We start from the raw sequence: 21,049 nt of genomic DNA, 5'->3' as shown, positions 1-21,049 counted from the left end.
TATTAACACTAGATGTTTGCATGTATAAAAAGTGTAGAATTTCATTGTTATTTCGACATGCAATGAGAAATTGGTTAAAGTTAGTATTATTTATAGTTATTTATTTCACTTATGTTAGGTTGCTGACAAGGTGTATAGCCCACTAATCTAAATGGACTAGAGTTTAGTTTTGATGCCAAATTGAGGGGTTTTCTCAAGGTACTCAGGCTTCTGCAAATGAAATGATGAGAACATAATACAATCAATAAATGTAGTTTTGACAATTGCAATTATTTTTGGATCCTGAAAAATAATTACCTGGTAAAGATCCATTGTAAGTGTAAATCTTGATTATAAACAAAAATAAAGGCCAAATCCAGAGGTCCCCAAAAACAGGTCTAGTTGCCCTTCATTTAAGAGTTTGTGTATGCTTAGTTCAAAGCATGCATTCTTGTTTTTACCAGAATCCATGGTATAGGGTAAATACCCATTAGTCCAAATAGGGAAAATATAGCTAGACAAAACAATAGCAATAAATGCATCGTTCATTTTCATTGATTTATGTGTTATTTGGTCCCTAAATTTGCATTTTTTCATCTTCATATTCTGCAAATTCATACTTAGGGGTAGTTATTCTTTAATCATTTTTGTCGAGCCTGCAACTTTTGTTGCAGAAAGCTCGACATAGGGATAGTGATCCGGCGGCGGCGGCGGCTACGGCGGCTACGGCGGCGGCGTTAGCTCACTTCTTAAAAGCTTTATATTTTAAAAGGTGGAAGTCCTGGATGCTTCATACTTTGTATATAGATGCTTCATGTTACGAAGTTTCCGTCAGTCACATGTCCAATGTCCTTGACCTCATTTTCATGGTTCAGTGACCACTTGAAAAAAAAGTTCAAATTTTTTGTAATGTTGAATTCTCTCTTATTATAAGTAATAGGATAACTATATTTGATATGTGCGTACCTTGCAAGGTCCTCGTGTCTGTCAGACAGTTTTCACTTGACCTCGACCTCATTTCATGGATCAGTGAACAAGGTTAAGTTTTGGTGGTCAAGTCCATATCTCAGATACTATAAGCAATAGGGCTAGTATATTCGGTGTATGGAAGGACTGTAAGGTGTACATGTCCAACTGGCAGGTGTCATCTGACATTGACCTCATTTTCATGGTTCAGTGGTTATAGTTAAATTTTTGTGTTTTGGTCTGTTTTTCTCATACCATATGCAATAGGTCTACTATATTTGTTGTATGGAATGATTGTTAAGTGTACATGTCTAGCGGGCAGATGTCATGTGACCTTGACCTCATTTTCATGGTTCAGTGGTCAAAGTTAAGTTTTTGAGTTTTGGTCTTTTTATATAATGCTATATGCCATAGGTCAACTATATTTGGTGTATGGAAATATTTTATGATCTTTATGTCAGTCGAGCAGGTTTTATTTAACCGTGACCTCATTTTCACGGTTCATTGCACAGTGTTAAGTTTTTGTGTTTTGGTCTATTTTTCTTAAACTATAAGTAATGTGTCAACTATATATGTTGTATAGAAACATTGTTAGCTGTACCTGTCTGCCTGGCATGGTTCATCTGACCTGGACCTCTTTTTCAAGGTTCATTGGTCTTTGTTTAGTTATCTTGGTTAATGTTAAGTTTATGTGACAGTTGTAATAAAGCTTAGCTTTATACTTAGGACTATCAACATAATATCAATGATTAGTATAGAAGGCGAGACATTTCAGCGTGTGCACTCTTGTTCAATTTTAGAATAAATGTTTTATATTGTCATACGAATCATGTTATTGCCAAAAAAAGTTTAGAAATATTGTTATTCTGCTTTGTTAATGTTAACAGTAGATATTTGCATGTTTAAAAAGTGTAGAATTTCATTGTTATTTCGAGATGCAATAAAGAGTAAAATTTTTAATATGAGTATTAACTAAACAGTTATGTTGACAAGAGTGGGCTATTTTCATCATTCATACACACACAAACACATACTACTGTTGGTTATCAATGTCAGATTTCATAAGTTTGTGTGTGGCTCACTGAACTTTATTGAACTTTGTTTTTGGCATATGGGAATTTCTTTATTTCAAAGCCTTTTGTGACCAGAGTTAAATTTGCAAAATATACTGAGTGCCAATAAAAATGCAACACTTTGTTTTTTAAAAATAACATTTTAATACAAAATAATATTTTCTTTACAGTAATTGTTAATGACAGTTAATGGGTTTATCTAAAGATAAAAGTCAAACTAAAATATTCAATTATCACGATTCGATGCAATGCTTTCATGCAACCATGAAAGTAATATTGGAAGGAATAACATCGTCGTCACTTCAAAGGTTTCATCTGCGTTACCGCCCATCTTTCAATAACTCGTTAATTGGTTCAATATCTGGCATGGAAGTTTATTCTCCGCATGTGATCGATCAAATCACTGACACTTATTGGTCATTTTCGTGTTCACGGAGAACTACGAACAGACAAGTTTTTGTCGAATATACATGCGAAGTAACCCGAATAGTCCATTCGTTACATTCCGTTGATGTACGCTGCCGAAAAGAGTCATTCGTTCATTTTTTATTTTAGTCCAATTTTTCCCTATTTTTGGTTAGTTTGAACTTAATAGTTAAAACCGACAGCTATCACATACGAAATTGGAGAACAAAGTTGTGTCATTTCAATTTTAAAATTTACAGACAATTAAAAAACCATTTCCGTATAAAGTTAAGAAGATGACTGTACAAAAAATACGTTTGGACACCCTTTATTAAATACGAAAAATCTAAATCGCTCGTGTATTTATAGTCAATTAAATTATTAACAATTCTAAACGGTTCTATCCTTCAATTTAAGTTCTTGATACATTAACTAATTTGTGTAAAAATGAATTTACCGTAAGACAGATAGATGCAAGCCCATTTCGTCGGTTTGTTATATTTTTTGCTGTATAGCTTATTATATTAATACAAGCATTCCACAATAAACACTTTTTAAATATATATTTACGAAAATATTATCCCCGTTTTAGTTGTCCAGTTTCAATAATGCAATCAATGACATTTATGACATATACATAAATTTAGAATACTTGAAAGTAAATATTATTTCATTCAATCTCGATAAACTTTGCACATTTCAACAGTAAAAAAAATCTATGCCTACATTTGCCTACATTATTTTGTTAAACATCATGTGAAACCTGATCGATTCATCGGTCATTAGAACAGTTTAAAACAAACGGTAAAAAGCAAAAATATGCTAAATTAAATACAATTTTCCATGTTAAACTGCTGTAGTTTGAACAATTCTCGTCCGTTTTTCAAGTTTTTTTCACCATTCGATTTCTTTCTAAAGGTAGATATTCTATGTGATACAGCGCTACCTTGTTATTAATAAACTAGGGATTTCCCACAGGTGCGCTATAATTACCGGACTCGATAAAACCACGTGACTGATCAGAAATTCCAGATGTCTTTTACAACCGCGGTAACGCAGATAGTAACCAAAGGCGTCTTACCGCTGAGACTATAATTGGATGAAATCGTATGACTTTAGTACAGAGCTCAGCATGCTATAAATACATGCTAATTAGTCGTTGTTATTCCTTCTAAATATTACTTCCATGATGCAACACAACGCTACAATTCACTAACTCTCAATCTCAATAACGAATGGATTCACCGAGTGCTGCACCGTAATCTCTGCAATGACGTGGCATTGACCTGACAAGACATTGGATACAGTGTTGTTGAATGTTTGTTCATTCTTCCTGCAATACAAGTTCAAGTTGGGGCAGCATAACTGGTAGTGGCTGTCGTCTTACAGCTTATCCAATTTGATCCAATAAGTGTTCAATTGGACTCGAATCCGACGAAAAGGCTGGCCTTGGTAATATCTGAACATGGTTGTTATTGATAAAGGCAGTTTTGAGTCTTGGGGAGTGTGTACAAGCGTTATATTGATGAAAAAGATTAACATTGTGATGCCTAGCCATAAAAGGTATAACGGTCGGCCGTAAAACTTCATCAATGTAGCATTGGGTGTTTAAATTGCCATTGATAGTGATGAGTAGAGTTTTATGGTTGAACAATTATCCTCCCAAAACCATGACACAACCACTACCCCAATGATCTGTCTCTTGAATACATGAATCTGCATAGCATTCTCCTCTTCCACTCCACATGCAAGTTCGTCCCTCACGACCATGAAAATGTGAGTTTTGATTTGTCAATCCAAAAGACAGTTGTCAATTGCCTGTGACCAACTCTGACGCTGTTGTGTGCATCTAAGGCCATTTTGGCGTCATACTGCTGTCATCATGTTACCACAAAAAGGCCGCCATGCTCTTAATCCACTGCTGCGCAAACGGCTTCTTACTGTGTTTGCTCCAATTGGTCTCCTATGAAGGCCAACAGTCACTCGTGCTGATTGGACAGCCGTATGGAAACGATATCGCAGGTGCTGAAGACGAATATATCAGTCCTGTTGGGCAGTAGTTGCTCTCTGTCTTCCGGGACGTAGCCTATCTTTCAAAGACCCAGCTTGGTTAAATCTTTTGATGAGTCTGGTAATTGTTGAGGCCGAACACTGCATTCTGCTTGCAATTTCATGACTTGGAATGCCTCCTTGTACCATACCCTAAACTTCATGTCTCTGGTAGTCTGAAATGCTTACAAAAAAGGTTGGGAAATTTCAATTCTTTAGCAAGGTTTTCAAAAACAAATACAAGAAAATCAGTCATACGTATAATAGCGGTGTACTCGACTATGCCTCCATTTCTGTTACCAAACATTTAACTTTTTTTTTTAAATCATTCAAGCTTAAAGTTGTCGAAAGAAGTCTGACAATTCATTTTCAAACCAATATAGGTAATCATTTTAAAAATAATATTCATATTTTTTTTTAAATATTTGAAATTTACAAGTGTTGCGTTTTCATTGGCACTCAGTATATCTGCAGGTATCCTTATCTCCAGCCTAGGAATCATCACTTCTGTGTTGACATGAATTATCATTGATATGGTATTAATTATAAATTAACTGTTTACAAAATTTTGCATTTTTGAAATACTATGGCTTTTCTACCTCAGGAATAGATTACCTAAGCTGTATTTAGCAATATGTTTAGGAATTTTTGCTCCTCATGGCTCTTCAACTTTGTACTTTATTTGGCCTTTTTAACATTGTTTGATATGAGCGTCACTCTCGAGTCTTTTGTAGACAAAATGCGTGTCTGGCACAAATACAAAATTTTAATCCTGGTATCTGTGATGAATTTATTTAGGATGTATATGTGTTTCTTTAGAAGTTGCCTCAGTAAGCAGGCTGAATGAATCATGGCTTTAATCATCAGTAGGACATCCACAGTGATGTATCATGACTTTTTATGCCTCCTTGACAAAATGCTTAGGGGCATATTAATTAACCCTGGTCCATCCATATGTCCGTCCGCCCATCTGTCCTTCCAGATTAGGATACATTGATTGTCCATCTATCTTCTCCTACAGTTTTAGAGGTACAACTTTAATATTTTATAGGATGTTCATACACATATATAATGAAGGTGTCATGGCACCAGGATTTGGATTTCTTTTAAATATTAGAAAAATGAACATAAGTCTCATCAGTGCTGATTGAAATGCAATAGTTGCAAGGAAAATCAAACACAAATAGAAAGACCATTGAAAACAAAGGTCTCCTAAAAGTTGTTCCAAATGTGGCTAATGTACATGTGAGTAGAATTTCTTAGTGTTTCAATTATCTTCATGAACAGTTTGTTTGGTGAAAACTACCATACCAATATTATTACTGTCAACACTCTAGTGATGACCACTTGGCTAGTGATAGCCTTGAGAATGAAAACTCCACATGGAGTGGCATGGACTCAATAGACATGTTTTCATGTTTGGGTATCTAGCTGAATTTTGTCCTGAATGACCCTAGATCTGTCTGTGAATAACCTTCAGATGTCTTGCAATTAGCACTTTTTAACTATCAAATCAATGTTTTGTAATTGTAGAGCAATATGTTATGAAAAACTTGTATATTTTTAGTAATGGTGGATTAATTTGCATAAAAATTGTAACTACATATATGAACTGTAATTCAAAGGAAGGTACTTGACTCCAGCTGCTAAGGGGTGCTCCATCAATAAAAACTTGACAGCTAAGATATAGTCAATAGTTCTGAAAGTGGAGTTGTAACACCAACAATCAATCAATCATACGGTTATTCATCAAATGTCTGAAGTTACACATGTTTGATCACATCTTTGTATTGTTTCTGAATTTTAGAAGAGATTGTCATGAAATAATTATAGAATTTGCATGTTTAAGTCTGTCTCTTTTTTTTTATATTACTATGCATCTGTCTTCTCCAATGAACATTAGTAGCATGAATGACTTTTGGGCAAATCAATTTATAAAAAAGAAGATGTGGTATGATTGCCAATGAGACAACTATCCACAAAACACCAAAATGACACAGACATTAACAACTATAGGTCACCGTACGGTCTTCAACAATGCGCAAAGCCCATACCGCATAGTCAGCTATAATAGGCCCCAATAAGACAATGTAAAACAATTCAAACGAGAAACTAACGGCCTTATTTATGTAAAAAAATGAACAAAAAACAAATATGTAACACTTGAACAAACGACAACCACTGAATTACAGGCTCCTGACTTGGGACAGGCACATACATAAATAATGTGGCGGGGTTAAACATGTTAGCGGGATCCCAACCCTCCCCCTAACCTGGGACAGTGGTATACAGTACAACATAAGAACGAACTATAAAAATCAGTTGAAAAAGGCTTAACTCATCAGATGGACAAAAATACAAGTGGACGTGGCCGGGTACTTATACATCCCGACATAAAAAGACCCAATGAACAGATCTGAGAGTACTCGCAATTATCTGACAGCTAGTTCAAAGCCACTAACAACTAATAAAAAAATCATGCATCTAAGACTAAACTATCAATCCGTACACATCCAACATCCAATGGACTTACAAGGTAAGTGTTGTCGAATTTATCAATTAAATGCAACTCCGACAGATCTTTACTGAGTTTAGTCATAAACTGTGATTCGTAACAATACAAAAACAAGTCTGCTATTAAAGGGGCACAATAAGTGCCCATGGGGATACCTACAACCTGTCGATAAACTTTGTTGCCGAAACGTACATAAATATTATCAAGGAGAAAATTAACAGCTTCAATCATCTCATCACACCTCCAGTAAGTATATCTAGCATATTTACCTTTCTCATTTGAGAAGAAGGCTTTAAATGAGTTGCAGCAAATATATCTACATTCAGCTTTACCAAACGACCATTTAATTAAATAGGAAAACTTTTATTTAATAAGATAGTGTGGAAGTGTAGTGTAAAGAGTAGAAAAATCAAAACTATTAACAGAATCAAAAGGACCATCAAAAGCACGTAATTTATCTAAAACATCCAAAGAATTTTTTACACTCCAAAAATGGTTTATACCACTATGTTCATATATTTTATTACAATAGTTTATGATAAGCTCTTTAATAGTAGTTAATGAACTAGTTAAGAGCACTGAAAGATTAGTTGTAGAACACTTACTAGAGGCCGAGATGAAACAATATTTAAATGTTTTTTTGTGTAGTTTAGGTAGCCAATACATAGTAGAGACCTTCAAATGTTCAGAAGAAGCCTTAAGCTTTGATGTGGTTGTGATATGCTTGTTTACTATATGACTCTCTGTGTAGCGGATGGACTTGAATGTAGATGAATTTAAAATTTCATTCTTAAGAACGTCCGTGTAGTATTTACGGCATACCACCACCACATTGTTTGCTGCTTTGTCGGCCAGTACAAACACAAACCGCTTTGAAAGTATTTGAAGTTTATTTCTTATTCTGGAAATAGGTGTATTATGTACTCTATTATTTACTTCTAAATTATTTTAAAAATGTGATATTCTCTTATCTACCACATTCATACATTTATTTAGATAAGAATCATGAGATTTTTTATCAGATTTTTCCGGTTTACACCATTTTTTTAAAAAATGAGGAAAGAGTATCTTTTGGCTCTTTCTATGCCAGTGGTGTCTTGAACTTAATTTTGATCTGTGTTGAAGTCCTGAATGATACTTTGATCATGGTTTGTCATGGGAGTGGGGAATTAATGTCATGCACCATATCCCTTCTTTCTTCCACATGTACATGTATGTAGGGGCCTGGGTGTCTGAATGACACACTAAAGGATTGCTTGTCTGTCAACAGTGAGGTTATGAGCTTGACTCCAATCTTAGTAGTCTAGGATTGTCAGTTAGCCTACCAAAAGTTGTGGTTCTCTTTTGACACTCTGGCTTCCTCCACCTATAAAAACGGAGTCACAAAATAGCATAATATTGCTGAAAGTGGTGTTAAATGCCAATCAATCAAATCAAATCTCCCACACGTTACCTGAATTGTATCAAAAATTAAGACAAAAAGAATAAGGTTTAAATTTTTTATTCAAAAGTAGCATGTTAAAATGGTTTTTTCAATCATGTTAAAATGGTTTCTTCAATCATTAACAACTGATCATAAAATCTACTGTGGATTCACTCTATTTTTCGTTGTCATCAATTTTTCTTGTCGGAGAAAGAATAGTTATTTTGATGGTACATAGTATCATGGTATCATTTTACTAAGAATCACAAATAAACAGATGTGACATGAGCGCATGATATGCCCATGTGTTTTCAAAGAATAAAGTTCAACGAGTTCTCAATGTAATATCAGAAATTTGAAAGAAAATTGAAGAGAGGTTATTTTAATAGTTATAAATCAGTCACCAAAGTTTAATGAAAACTGCTCAAAGCATTTTTAAGGATATTGTCTGAAAACTGGAAAATGGGCATATAAAAAGGAATTAAATTCACCCTTTCCTCTTTCCCACAAAATCCAGGAAAATTGGTATCTCATAAATATCACTGAATCCACAGTATAACACAACATTTGTACAACAGACAGACACACTCATAATAACAACTCAGGCAAACTTTAACTTTCACATAATGATAAAAATAAATAAGATTAATGAAAAGCTATATACATGTAAATGTGAAAATGGGGACAAGCTCAACAGATTAAAAGGGTAAAACAATTTTGAGACATTTGACTTTTAAAAACTCCCTCTTATACTTCAAATAAGGATTAGTTTTATTGAGTAATTAAATGTATGCAAAGAGGAAATTAATAAATTAAATAAAATACCATAAATTTTGGCGGCAAGTTCCACTGCATGTATTAAATGCAAAATCTAAGAATCATTTAGAAAAAAAAATGTTGAAAGTTCAAAGTTTATACTTTTCTTCAACAAATAATTAGCTAAAACATCTGAGCACATTGGTTTTTCAAGCAATACCTTTTACATGTACAGTCTATATATTAACAAGAGCAGACAGCTTTGAGCATTTCAAGTGATGAGCCAAAAGAGTATGAAGTTTTTCTTAAATGTAAATCTATTTGAACATCTTGAACAATTCAACACTAACAAAAAATAAACAATAAAATAAGAAATTGCATAAAGAAACGGTTTAATAGTTTTAACTATTGCCCTATTTGTATTGCTACAAAAATTTATTAACTAAATAATAAGCTTAGGAAAAAGGAAGATGCATTCAAAATTGTTTCCAAAAGATTCATTTTCAGTGGCCCTGAATAAGGTATACAGCAGTTATCCACAAAAATAATTTGGTTTAACTTTACAGTACATTGACCTGACTAGGTATCCTTCATTATAAACTCTGAATACCTTAAATCATTAGTACTGTAACAATGTTACCATTTATACCATAAAGAAAAAAAAATACCGTATTTCTATCATATTCAGGACTAATTCTAATACATTTCAAACCAGGTAACAGCACTGTTAAAACATTGAAAAAAAAACTTAACCAAATATAAGTTAAAAACAAAATTACAATCAAGTAATAGAAAAATCTTTATATGATTTCCCCATTGGTCACAAAGACAAAATCAAATAATTGCATTGAACACTAGATTAGCACTGTTTCTGTTTCATGGATAAAAGTTGATTATTTCTTCGCCATTTTATAAATTTCCAACTATCACCAGAAAATGTTTAAATAGCATTTAATTCTCTATTTCCTTCAATCCAAATACAACTGTTCCCTTAAATGTAAACAAGGTGCCACTTTGACTGTATATAGAAAACTGGATTACTAATTAAATCTTGCACTGATGGCTGAGGATGTAAAATATACCCGCCAATCTGTTGAGATTTGAGTACAAAATGGTGATATACCTAAAAACAGGTACTTTTAATCATAAATCGGATTTAGTTCCCATCAATTGTGTCTTTGTGTTTAAGCTCACATTTTTCCAATCGTCTCTATACGTATGCTCGAATAATGCTGCACGATTTTGATTATCTCCCCTCTTTACCCAATGTCCGTACATTTTAAACGCACATGCATCAATATGTTTTCGAATCATTTTGACACTATATGGATTAGATTTAATTACTTCCCTTGAAATCGGAGGTGGATTGTTGAAATAAAATCTTAGTCTATAGAAAAAGTTCACACATATAACGGCAGCCTGAAATGATACAATAAACAATTTGTCAATATGTAGCAAGAATGATTGTTAAATGAATATTAAACAATTTCACAATCTTGTAAAATTTAGACAATAAGTTTTTCGTTTATAAATTTTCATTTTTAATCTGTTCATGGGCAAAAACTGAAGATGAGATCAATAACACTGTTATTTTTTGGTGTGAGCCAAGTCTCTGTGTTGAAGACCATACTTTGACCAATGATTTTTTTTTTATTTATAAGATCACTAACAATGTTATTTTCCATAAATATAATGAATATGTCAAATGGCTTAATCAATACATGTATCTGCCCTGATAATGATTAAACAAATAACTTCAAATTCATTTGATGATGGCAAATGCTGTACTATTGTATCTCAATAAGAGGTCAACTTGATATTTTGTATAGCTCAATGAAAACATCATTTACCCATTTTTATATAACGTGTGAATGTGATGTGTGACAGATGTTTTTACAACAACTTGTTTCACTAAACCTCACCTTGAACACTTTCCTGGGGTAAAATTGCTTCTCTGGTTTCAACTGAAAATACAAGAAAACAATTGAATTAATAGAGCGACAACCAGTTAGCACACTTTTAATTTAATTACAGTAATATACTAGGTAAAATAGTTTTGCAACAATAACTTTCAATTTAATTTATTATTATACTTTTAAATAGAAAAGAAAATAAACCCTTATTGTGCAATGTTTACTCATCGAAAAGTTATTTTTTATAGATACAGCCAGAACTTTGGAAATTTTAATTTAAAGTTTTGTAGTGTAACTGTATTTGTTGCTAAAACGTTTTTTACTTAGTATACTTTTACATATTATATATATATAAAAAAGATAAGGTATGATTGCCAATAAGACAACTCTTCACTAGAGACAAATGACACAGAAATTTCAATTCTCAGACTTAAAAGAAATGTCTACCTCCTTGACCTCTCCCATTTCATCTTCACAAGCCTTTTTATGGCTAAACTCTTCTATTGAACCCGTCATAATTGTTTACTGGCAGGACACATACATCTACTGGTCAATTATTACCTTTTATTATCTAATTATACTTTTTGATCACTCTCTCAGGTGTAATAAATACTCAGGTGAGAAATTATGTCATATAAGTATTACTTTATTACAAACTCTTACTCAACTGACAAGAAAAACAAGTTTATAAATAGATTTATGAGAAAAGCCTGATACAATTACAATAATCAAATTTAATTCTAATTTAATCATGATTAAATACTCTAATCTAAATTATATAAAGCCATTTGGTTATATCAATTTATTTTTTAAGTGAAGTCAAAATTTAAACCTCATACAATACTTATAAAAAATAAATGAACTTTACAAAAGTACAAATTTTCCCAGGACAAACTGACTTTTTCTTTTTTCTCAACATAGAAACTGCTACATTTTCATAAACATAAATGAGTTTTTTAAATTTAATAAAGGAATTCTGTTAAATATTATGTTAATCTGTATTTTAATTTTAAAATAACTTTTCAATTTTGAAGACCCTGTAGAGATTTAATTTTTTTCATATCTCATTTTAAAGGGAAACTTCGCAAAAAAATGAAAAATTGATATTATGTTTATTCTGTATAAAAATGCTCAAATTCATAGGTATTAAAGTTTTATTCTGCTAGATAAGAGATCACCATCGATTTTAAATTTAGAGTATCAATTCTCTCCGGTCGGCCATTTTGTCACCTTGACCGATTTGCAGTCGCGATATGTCTAAGGACCAAAACTACAGTAACCCGATGTAGTCGTAATTGCGTGTCGATATCTCGTCAATCGTTACGGTTGTTTTATCCGACTAGTTAACTTGATACGGAAAATTTTCTTTTTTTTTTTTTAATAACCATGATCTGTTATTTTAAGACTGATAATATAGGAATTAGTGAAAAAGTCAAAATTTCAAATCATAAATAAGTCTTCCGTGAAACTTGAATTGTTTTCGGCAATCTAATTAGTTCATAATTCTTTTATGTAATAAACTTTATTCAAATAAATTAGGATCTTCGCTACACTGATCACCCGCATGGCTAAAGGTATTACTCCCAAAGGTATTGTAGGGGGTGTGAGGTGACACGTCCAGGTATTCAAGCGATTTCCTGTCGAGTTTGCAAATTCATGCATCGTTTCACTTCTTAGTGTATTGATAAGTGTACACGGCCGATAACTTATAACTTTCCATTTTGAACTATTAGGTGTATAATATACATCTCTATCTTGCGTGTCCGAAAGTGATATAATATATAGTCATTACTAAACATATACGCTTGTTTATGAATAACATTTCTGGTTAAAAGAAAATTATTTATAAAAATATAAATAATACCAAAAAAAAAAACAACAGATCTGATGAAATAAAAAAAAAAAATCCAAGAGTAAATTTGGTAAAATGTAATATATACTCGTTGTCAATGGTGAAGGACAGATTGGAACATACCAGAAATATATTGATTTAAGAAAAGGTACGCACTTGTCGACCATTCGTATATACGCCTGGATTATAAGTTACGGAACTATAGCGCAAATTAAAATATATACATTTATACATAGAACATAAGAAAGAATAATATATTTTGCGTAAATTGGGGTAAAAGTTTTGTAAAATGAAAAGTCCACGTATGCCAACAGTAAGTAATCATCAAATGTCGATAGATTATTGTATACTAAACGAAGAAGGAGAAGAAGAAGAGATTTAAACACAGGTCGATATATAACTTTATTTGGCTCATCGAAGTTATGGACATTTATAATTCAATTAGATTGTTCTCGAAAAAAGGACGAAATTCGTCTTCGTCACAATTGTTCCAAAATGCATGTAATATATACGCCACTGGAAGTACACTTATACCGAGGGATGTGAATATTTTCCGGGAAAACTATAGAGTATCAAAGTTTCAAATCAATTTCGGGATTTATTTTCTCTCTAGATATTCAATGACAGCAATTTAAAGAAACTGCTTGTCCGCTTTAGTGGTATTCTTGCCAGTTGAAACAGACTTATAATTACATTAAAAAATAGGAAAGGATGACATTAAATTCGTTGTCTTTTTTTATACATCGTTGGTCAAATAGCTAAAGTATTATATATAGTTACGGTGTGAGACGAAGAGTATTTTAAGAAGGACATATTCCCGATTATGTATAAATTTTGTTGATGTTTTTCACACTTGAAAAGCATATCTGTTCGTAATTTGTCGATTCCATTCCAATTAGATCCTTTAATTTCCTGTCAATTTTTTTAAACATTTTTCTTTTTAAATATCTGAAGTCTTCATGTGTTGTCAGATTTAAAATATTTTGATGAGCACATTAATTTCTAAATAGGTAATTAAAGATCACTTTGGATGGACTAAAATATATAATTGCAATTGTTAATGATCTGTTTGAAATATTTAAGGCTGCCGATCCTTATTTGAAATAGTACAATTTTTAGTTCATAAACTCGTGTTTAGAAGGCTATTTTTATTTATAAATTCTTCAATTAAAATAATTCAGTGTTTTATCGTTACTAAAGTAATCAAAAGTCATTATTCATTAAAAAGTGATCTTATGCAAAATATAAAAATATACAACAGCTATCCAGTTATTGTGCGATCTTATTATTCCCGTTAATTAATTTTAATTTTTTTTTTTACATTCATGTGTCTGAAATTTTGTCGGAGTCCCGTTTACAATTATGTTGTTCACACCTGAATGCCAGTGAACCGTGACGCCTAGATTTCACTGAATGAGTATCAAATGATTAGAATTACATAATGCTAATCTTTTAATTACCTTGAGTTAACCTACGCATTCAACATTCTTTAGGTGTCACAAAACAATACACATTTTATTTCCACCGTACAAGCAAGTGAAAATGTTTGCTGTAATGAAGCAAAAACGTCAGAATACAAACATGTATTTTTAATACACTATTGATCATGTCAATTTCATATGTTTGTTTAAAGTATTTGTACAAAACAAATCATAAAAATGTTCTATGTATGAATTAATTTTATTATTAAAATTCGTTTTAAAATATCCACACTAACCCGAATAATTCAGTCGTTATATTCCGCTGATCTACGAAGGCTACATCCTCGTGTGGGAGAAAATCGGACACGGAAAGGGCTTGAATTATTCGAGTTATATCCACACGGTCTAATTTTAAAAGTTGCATGGCTATCACTTATTTTTCGTTGGTTAATAGCTACACCAAAAGTCGTCGATGCGCTTTAAATCGCGTAATTAGATTGTTAACGAACAAGACTTAAATGAGATATTTTCACTCCCGGCATGCATCAAAGACTTAAACTACGTCACATAAGTCAGGAAGCTTCAAGAAATAAAATTAATAATTCCCAATTTTCTTCTTTATTAGATTTCATATCAAAATAAAACTTGGTGAATATGTTTTTTATGGTATTATGAACATAATAAGATGAAAAGTGAAAAATCGCGAATTATCCCTTTAAATCAACTATTCCAAATATGCAATAAAATTAATGAATTCTTTAAATTTAACACCCTCACATCAAATAACAGATGCATAACAAACTTTTAGATCCTGTTTCATATACTTTAAATGGATCTCTTCTCAGAATTGAAATTTAAAGAGTAACTTTAAACTTAACCTTGAAATTATTTTTTCATCAAATTCAAATTACTCATTCTTTTATTATAGTTACACATGATGTGAACATCGTGTATTTTGATTATTTGTATGTGTAAATTGTGTGCATTCTTTATTATTGCATGTGTTGTGTGCAGGAAATTCTTTATCATTTATTCTTTTAACAGTATTTTTTTTTATTTGTATGTCATTTTTTTTTTTGCTCATCTACCTTTTATAAGTTTTAACAAATTATATATTCATTAAACTCTTGACCAGTGATCTTTATTTTGGATTGTTTCTCTAAACAGTTATTGAAGTCTTTTAAGAGATCATACTTTTAAAACTCTCGTATGATATGTATAATATAATAATAGACAATACACAATGTGTCAATCAGTAATTTCTCTACTTTTTTGCCACTGTCATACAAGTGAGAGGTTTAGCTAGCTATAACACCAGGCTTAATCCACCATTTTCTACATAAGAAATTGCATGTATTAAGTCAGATATATGACAGTTTTTATCCATTCTTTTGATGTGTTAGCTTTTGATTTTGCCATTTGATTATGGACTTTCCATTTAGAATTTTCCTCAGGGTTCGGTATTTAGTTATTATCTTACTTTTTTTTCTCCTTAGCTTTTTTTCCCTCTAATGTCAGAATTCAGTATCAATTCCTAATCAGAACTAAAAAATAAAAAAAAATATAAACTACTCCATATTATGACACTTACCTCCCGTTTAAAGAATGGATGTTGAAGAGCTTGGGTGGCAGTTAATCTATTTTTGGCTTCTTTGACTAGTAATTTAGATATCTGAAAAACAACACATGTTACATTGTAGTACATTCAAAACACAATCATTGCTTATGGTTCAAACACAAATTGTTCAATTATTCTAAAGCTATTATTTATCCAGGATAGATTTGTTAAATTTTTCATTCAGTTTCATAATACATGTAATACTTACATTTTTTTAAACTTTTTACACATTCAAATATTTCCTAAATTGAATACTTCAGCTTTGAAACTATTTAAATCATAAATATTCCATCAATTTACCAAACTTTGTTTGTTTTTTTATCCTTTTTCTATCAACTTTGTGTCAAATATTAATTTATAAAAGTATGACCTGGAAAATTCAGGCTATCCTGTGTGATCAGCTATCCTATTCATGAGAGCCTGCACTCTTTAAACGATAAAACTAAGTTTTTATCATGAATTTTGAATGTCGCTCTCTAGATGAAAGAGATGTATAATATTTCCGAGATAGGTAAATTCAGAGTTAATTCAGAATTATTATTTGAAGAATTTTTCATCAGGCATTAATTATTGCAATCATAGAGCAGCGGAACATAATGACTGAATTATTCAGATTTAATAAATAAAAGTATGAATGATTTATACATACCAGATCTTTTGGAGGCTGTGATATATCATCCCATTCAGGAGTACCAAAGGAATATTTAGCCTCCATAATCATCCTTAACATTTGCATCTGTTTACGATGCCAGAAAGGTGGTGCTCCACATAGCAGTGTGTACATTATAACACCAATAGCCCACATGTCTACTTCAAGTCTGTACCCTGGGACATTCTCATACATAGACACAGCTAAGACTTCTGGAGCTAGGTAACCGGGTGTACCACATAATTCTGAAAGTATAAGGTTAATCTTAAATTTTAATCATCTGAAATCTTATTTAATTACTTCACTTGTGGATATACCTTCATCTTAGCATGTCTTTTTTACTACTGTGGATTTGGCATTGAAAGTAAAACATTTTACATTCTTGTAAATACCTTACCTTTTCATTTTCTATGTAGGGCCCTACATAGTTTCTGATGTTTTTCTTTTAATTTCATTAAAAGTTGTCTCCCTTATTTACCTAAACTACAAGAAACACAAAGGATAAAATGTTGTAAATTTATGACGGACTCTGATGACTACGTAACAATGTTACTATAAAATGACTACATTCGATATCTCAGAAGTCATTTATTTCACCTACTGACTTCACAAATCGTAACTTCTTATAGTGTAATTTGACTATCACTATACATATTCTCTGTCTGAACTGCCCTCTGCGTAATTGCAGCAAAATCTTATTCCAACAGATGTTTACTTCAGACAGGTTTCTCTAGTCTATAATTTTTTACCTGTCAGTTCTTCTTCTGGCCCTAATACTGTAGCAAATCCAAAGTCCGATAACTTTATATTTAAATTGTCATCTAATAAAATGTTTTCTGGCTGAAAAAAAAGTACATCTATGACTATGAGAACTAAACTAGGAAAAAATATGTCTTAGGCTTTTTGTTGTTTTTATTTATCTTTTTCTTCAATTTTTAATGTTACATTAACAAACAATCTTATTAACTTCTCCTCAGACATTGTGATGTTGCTGATGCCTGCTCTTGTCTCAAAGCTGTGATACAAAAATTATGGAGCGATTGAGCTGGTAGGAAAGGACGTTAATGTTAAATATTGTTTGTTTAGTTTTATTAATGTTCATTTGAACATAAATTAGTGAAATTTGTTTATAATTTGGCCCTTTTTCTATTGTTAGTTTGAATTTAAGTTCTTACCTTTAAATCTCGATGTACTATATTTTTGTTGTGTATAAACTCTACTGCTTCTAATAACTGTTTCATTATTATTCTGTAATAAAAATCAATATATTAAGGTGGTACCTAACACTACAGGGAGATAACTCTGTAAAATCAGCTTAACGTTTTAATTACATTGTGTTGTTAAGGGCATATTAAGCTTCTCAATGATCAAAATTAGTGTTTGTCAAATTGCTATATAACCAGTGTAATATTTCTGACAAAATGGTTGGTTCAAAGTTTTTGAAATTTTCATATTTTTGTCAAAGGGTCAAAGTAAATACTTTGTCAAAATTTTATGAAAATTAAACGAGCCAAATTAATTTTAGTGAAAGTGTTGGGTACCACCTTAACATGAAGAAGAAACAACTATAAAACTTTAAAAATTTTACATATGTACAAAAAAAAAGAACCAATGTTTTTTCAACAGTTTATACCTGAATAGATCAATAGAATTTTTAAACCTACATCAAGTGAGTTTTGATACTTCTCAATGTGAGGCAGTTAAATTTCAAAATATAAAACTTGCTAATGGTTTTGAATATATAGTTTTTGAAGGAGAATGGTTAAAGATTTGATGTAATAGTTATGTAAGACACATGTTGTGTCAGGCTCTGATCCTGTCCATAACATTAAAGTATGGTATTAGGTTTCTGTTTTGCGTTTTTCCAATCATATTGTGCATAATATTGTTGTAAAATGATGCCCTTTATGGATTCTTGATTAGATAAATAAAATTCTTATTTGAAAATCTTATTTGAAATCTATTCTTTGGAATGACAGAAATTGGTAGAATTTGTACTTCATTCTGGTAATATGCACGTTCTTTCTGCATGGTCATGACAAATATACTTTGCCTGTTAGGGAAACTGCTTAATTTACTTTTTACAATAAATTACCATAGATCATCTATTTATATAAGTGATGTAACATTATATATAATTGTCTGGTACTGTAGCTATCTTCACATGAAAAAAGTAAGAGTTTCAAGTACAAACAGTTCATTGTCTATTTTTGTTGTTATGTAACTAAAAACAATTTCGCCAATTATTTTGCCTCTTTCTCATGAAAAGTTTGAAGTACAGTCATCATCTGTTTTTTATTGGGCAATTTGTTGAGTACTTTTGCTTTTTCACATAAAATAGTTTTAAGAAAAAGTATCATCTATTTTTGTTGTGACATAACCCAATAACAATTTGTATAGCAACAGACTTAACGAATTGTATTCCCTTTGTTCGTCAAGTAAGGTGACTCAATGCAAACACTACTTATAATGTAATTGTAAAATTGCACATTTATAATTCTAACCACAAATAGAAACATATAAGAAATGTATAATGACCTTTGAAGGATTTCCTGAAGGGCGTAATGTGATTTTATGTGGTTACCTTTACATCATATCAGATGTCATCAATTAGAGAAGAAAAAAACAATGAATTTAATTTGTTGAAATAGGTAGTAATAAAAAAGAATTGATGTAATTTTGCAGGCGTTGAACTTTATGTCAAAGAAAAGTTAATAGATCATTTGAAGTTACAATTTTTGAAATAAATCTTTGCAAATTAGATATCCTTTTTTCATTACCCTGCTTGGCTTTGGCAAGAGAATAATTGTTTTCTTTTACTTCTATTTGATATTTATCATCTAAAAGTAACTTGTGGCACAAAAATCAAATTTAAAAAGGAATGAAGCTTTTAAAATTCTTATCAATGAATAATTGTATGAAATTTTAGAAAATGAAAGATTTTCATCTGTTCAAATATAAAAGACCATGAATCAACCAGGTGCTCCGCAGGGCGCAGCTTTATACGACCGCAGAGGTCGAACCCTGAACAGTTGGGGCAAGTATGGACAAAACATTCAAGCATGATACAGCTCTGAATTTGGATTGTGATCAATTTTTTGACATTACATGGTTTTTTTTTACACAAAACAAATGCCAAGATTTTACAAATCAATTAAAGATTTCTTCTTCAAACTTTTTAAATCTAAAATTAAATAGTTGACACAGCATAGGTTTCTGACACAGAATGAATGTGGTCTAATGAACTTAAAAGGTTTTTTTTGCCTTTGAGCAAATCACTATGCTGTTGAATATTAATCCTCTCAAAAAAATGTTTGAAGAAATTTTCTTTTTATTTATGAAATCTGAAATGAGAAAAATTTAACCCCCCTCCCCCTTTTTTTTCACATCCCCGTTTCCCTTTTTCAAAACTGATATCAATTCAAATTTCTAATGGAGTTTGCAACAATAACTACTCATTTAAATACATCATAAAATATTAAGATGTAAAAAAACTGCTTGTTATCACTGAATGGTAAAGATTATTTAAATTTATCAGTTGGTAGTAAAAAGTGTATATACATTGTATATTGTATATAACAAAGATTTAAGTTGATTCTGGACAAAGAAAGATAACTCCAATTAAAAAAAATTCTTGCTATTGCACAATATTGTGCAATAGGATATTTCTTGCTTACTATTCTGGACAAAGAAAGATAACTCTAATTAAAAAAAAATTTGCTATTTCACAATATTGTGCAATTAGATACTTCTTGCCATTGCACAATACTGTGCAATTGAAAAGACTTGCTATTGCACAATACTTAATATAATAATTTTAGATCCTGATTTGGACCAACTTGAAAACTGGGCCCATAATCAAAAATCTAAGTACATGTTTAGATTCAGCATATGAAAGAGGCCCAAGAATTCAATTTTTGTTAAAATCAAACTTAGTTTAATTGGACCCTTTGGACTTTAATGTAGAATTTGAAATTTGAAAACAGGACCAAAAATGAAGAATCTACATACACAGTTAGATTTGGCATATCAAAGAACCCCAAGGATTCAATTTTTGATGAAATCAAACAAAGTTTAATTTTGGACCCTTTGGACCTTAATGTAGACCAATTTGAAAACTGGACCAAAAAACTTCAATAATCAAGAATCTAAGTACATTTTTAGATTCAACATATCAAAGAACCCAACCGATTCATTTTTTGTCAAAATCAAACTAAGTTTAATTTTGGACCCTTTGGACCTTAATGTAGACCAATTTGAAAACGGGACCAAAAGTTGAGAATCTACATATACAGTTAGATTCGGCATATCAAAGAACCCCAATTATTCAATTTTGATGAAATCAAACAAAGTTTAATTTTGGACCCTTTGGGCCCCTTTTTCCTAAACTGTTGGGACCAAAACTCCCAAAATCAATACCAACCTTCCTT

General features: G+C 31.3%; 1 protein-coding gene across 4 annotated transcripts in view; it reads right to left on the bottom strand.

Moving 5' to 3' along the window:
• Positions 1 to 8,472: 8,472 nt before the first annotated feature.
• LOC139528280 (phosphorylase b kinase gamma catalytic chain, skeletal muscle/heart isoform-like) overlaps positions 8,473 to 21,049 on the bottom strand; it is a 66,871-nt gene continuing 54,294 nt past the window's right edge. For all 4 annotated transcript variants that reach the window (XM_071324187.1, XM_071324189.1, XM_071324190.1 and 1 more), the window contains 6 exons: positions 17,795 to 17,867; positions 17,369 to 17,459; positions 16,620 to 16,864; positions 15,944 to 16,024; positions 11,089 to 11,130; positions 8,473 to 10,585 (listed from right to left, as the gene is read on the bottom strand). In XM_071324187.1, the coding sequence (XP_071180288.1) occupies positions 10,310 to 10,585; positions 11,089 to 11,130; positions 15,944 to 16,024; positions 16,620 to 16,864; positions 17,369 to 17,459; positions 17,795 to 17,867 (808 nt within the window). In that variant the 3' untranslated portion in view covers positions 8,473 to 10,309. The remainder of the gene's footprint in view (positions 10,586 to 11,088; positions 11,131 to 15,943; positions 16,025 to 16,619; positions 16,865 to 17,368; positions 17,460 to 17,794; positions 17,868 to 21,049) is intronic.

The sequence above is a fragment of the Mytilus edulis genome, chromosome 6 (assembly GCF_963676685.1).
Source record: "Mytilus edulis chromosome 6, xbMytEdul2.2, whole genome shotgun sequence".
Taxonomy (NCBI): Eukaryota; Metazoa; Mollusca; class Bivalvia; order Mytilida; family Mytilidae; genus Mytilus; species Mytilus edulis.
Note: the sequence above shows the minus strand (reverse complement) of the source record. Positions and strands in the feature narration are given on the sequence as shown.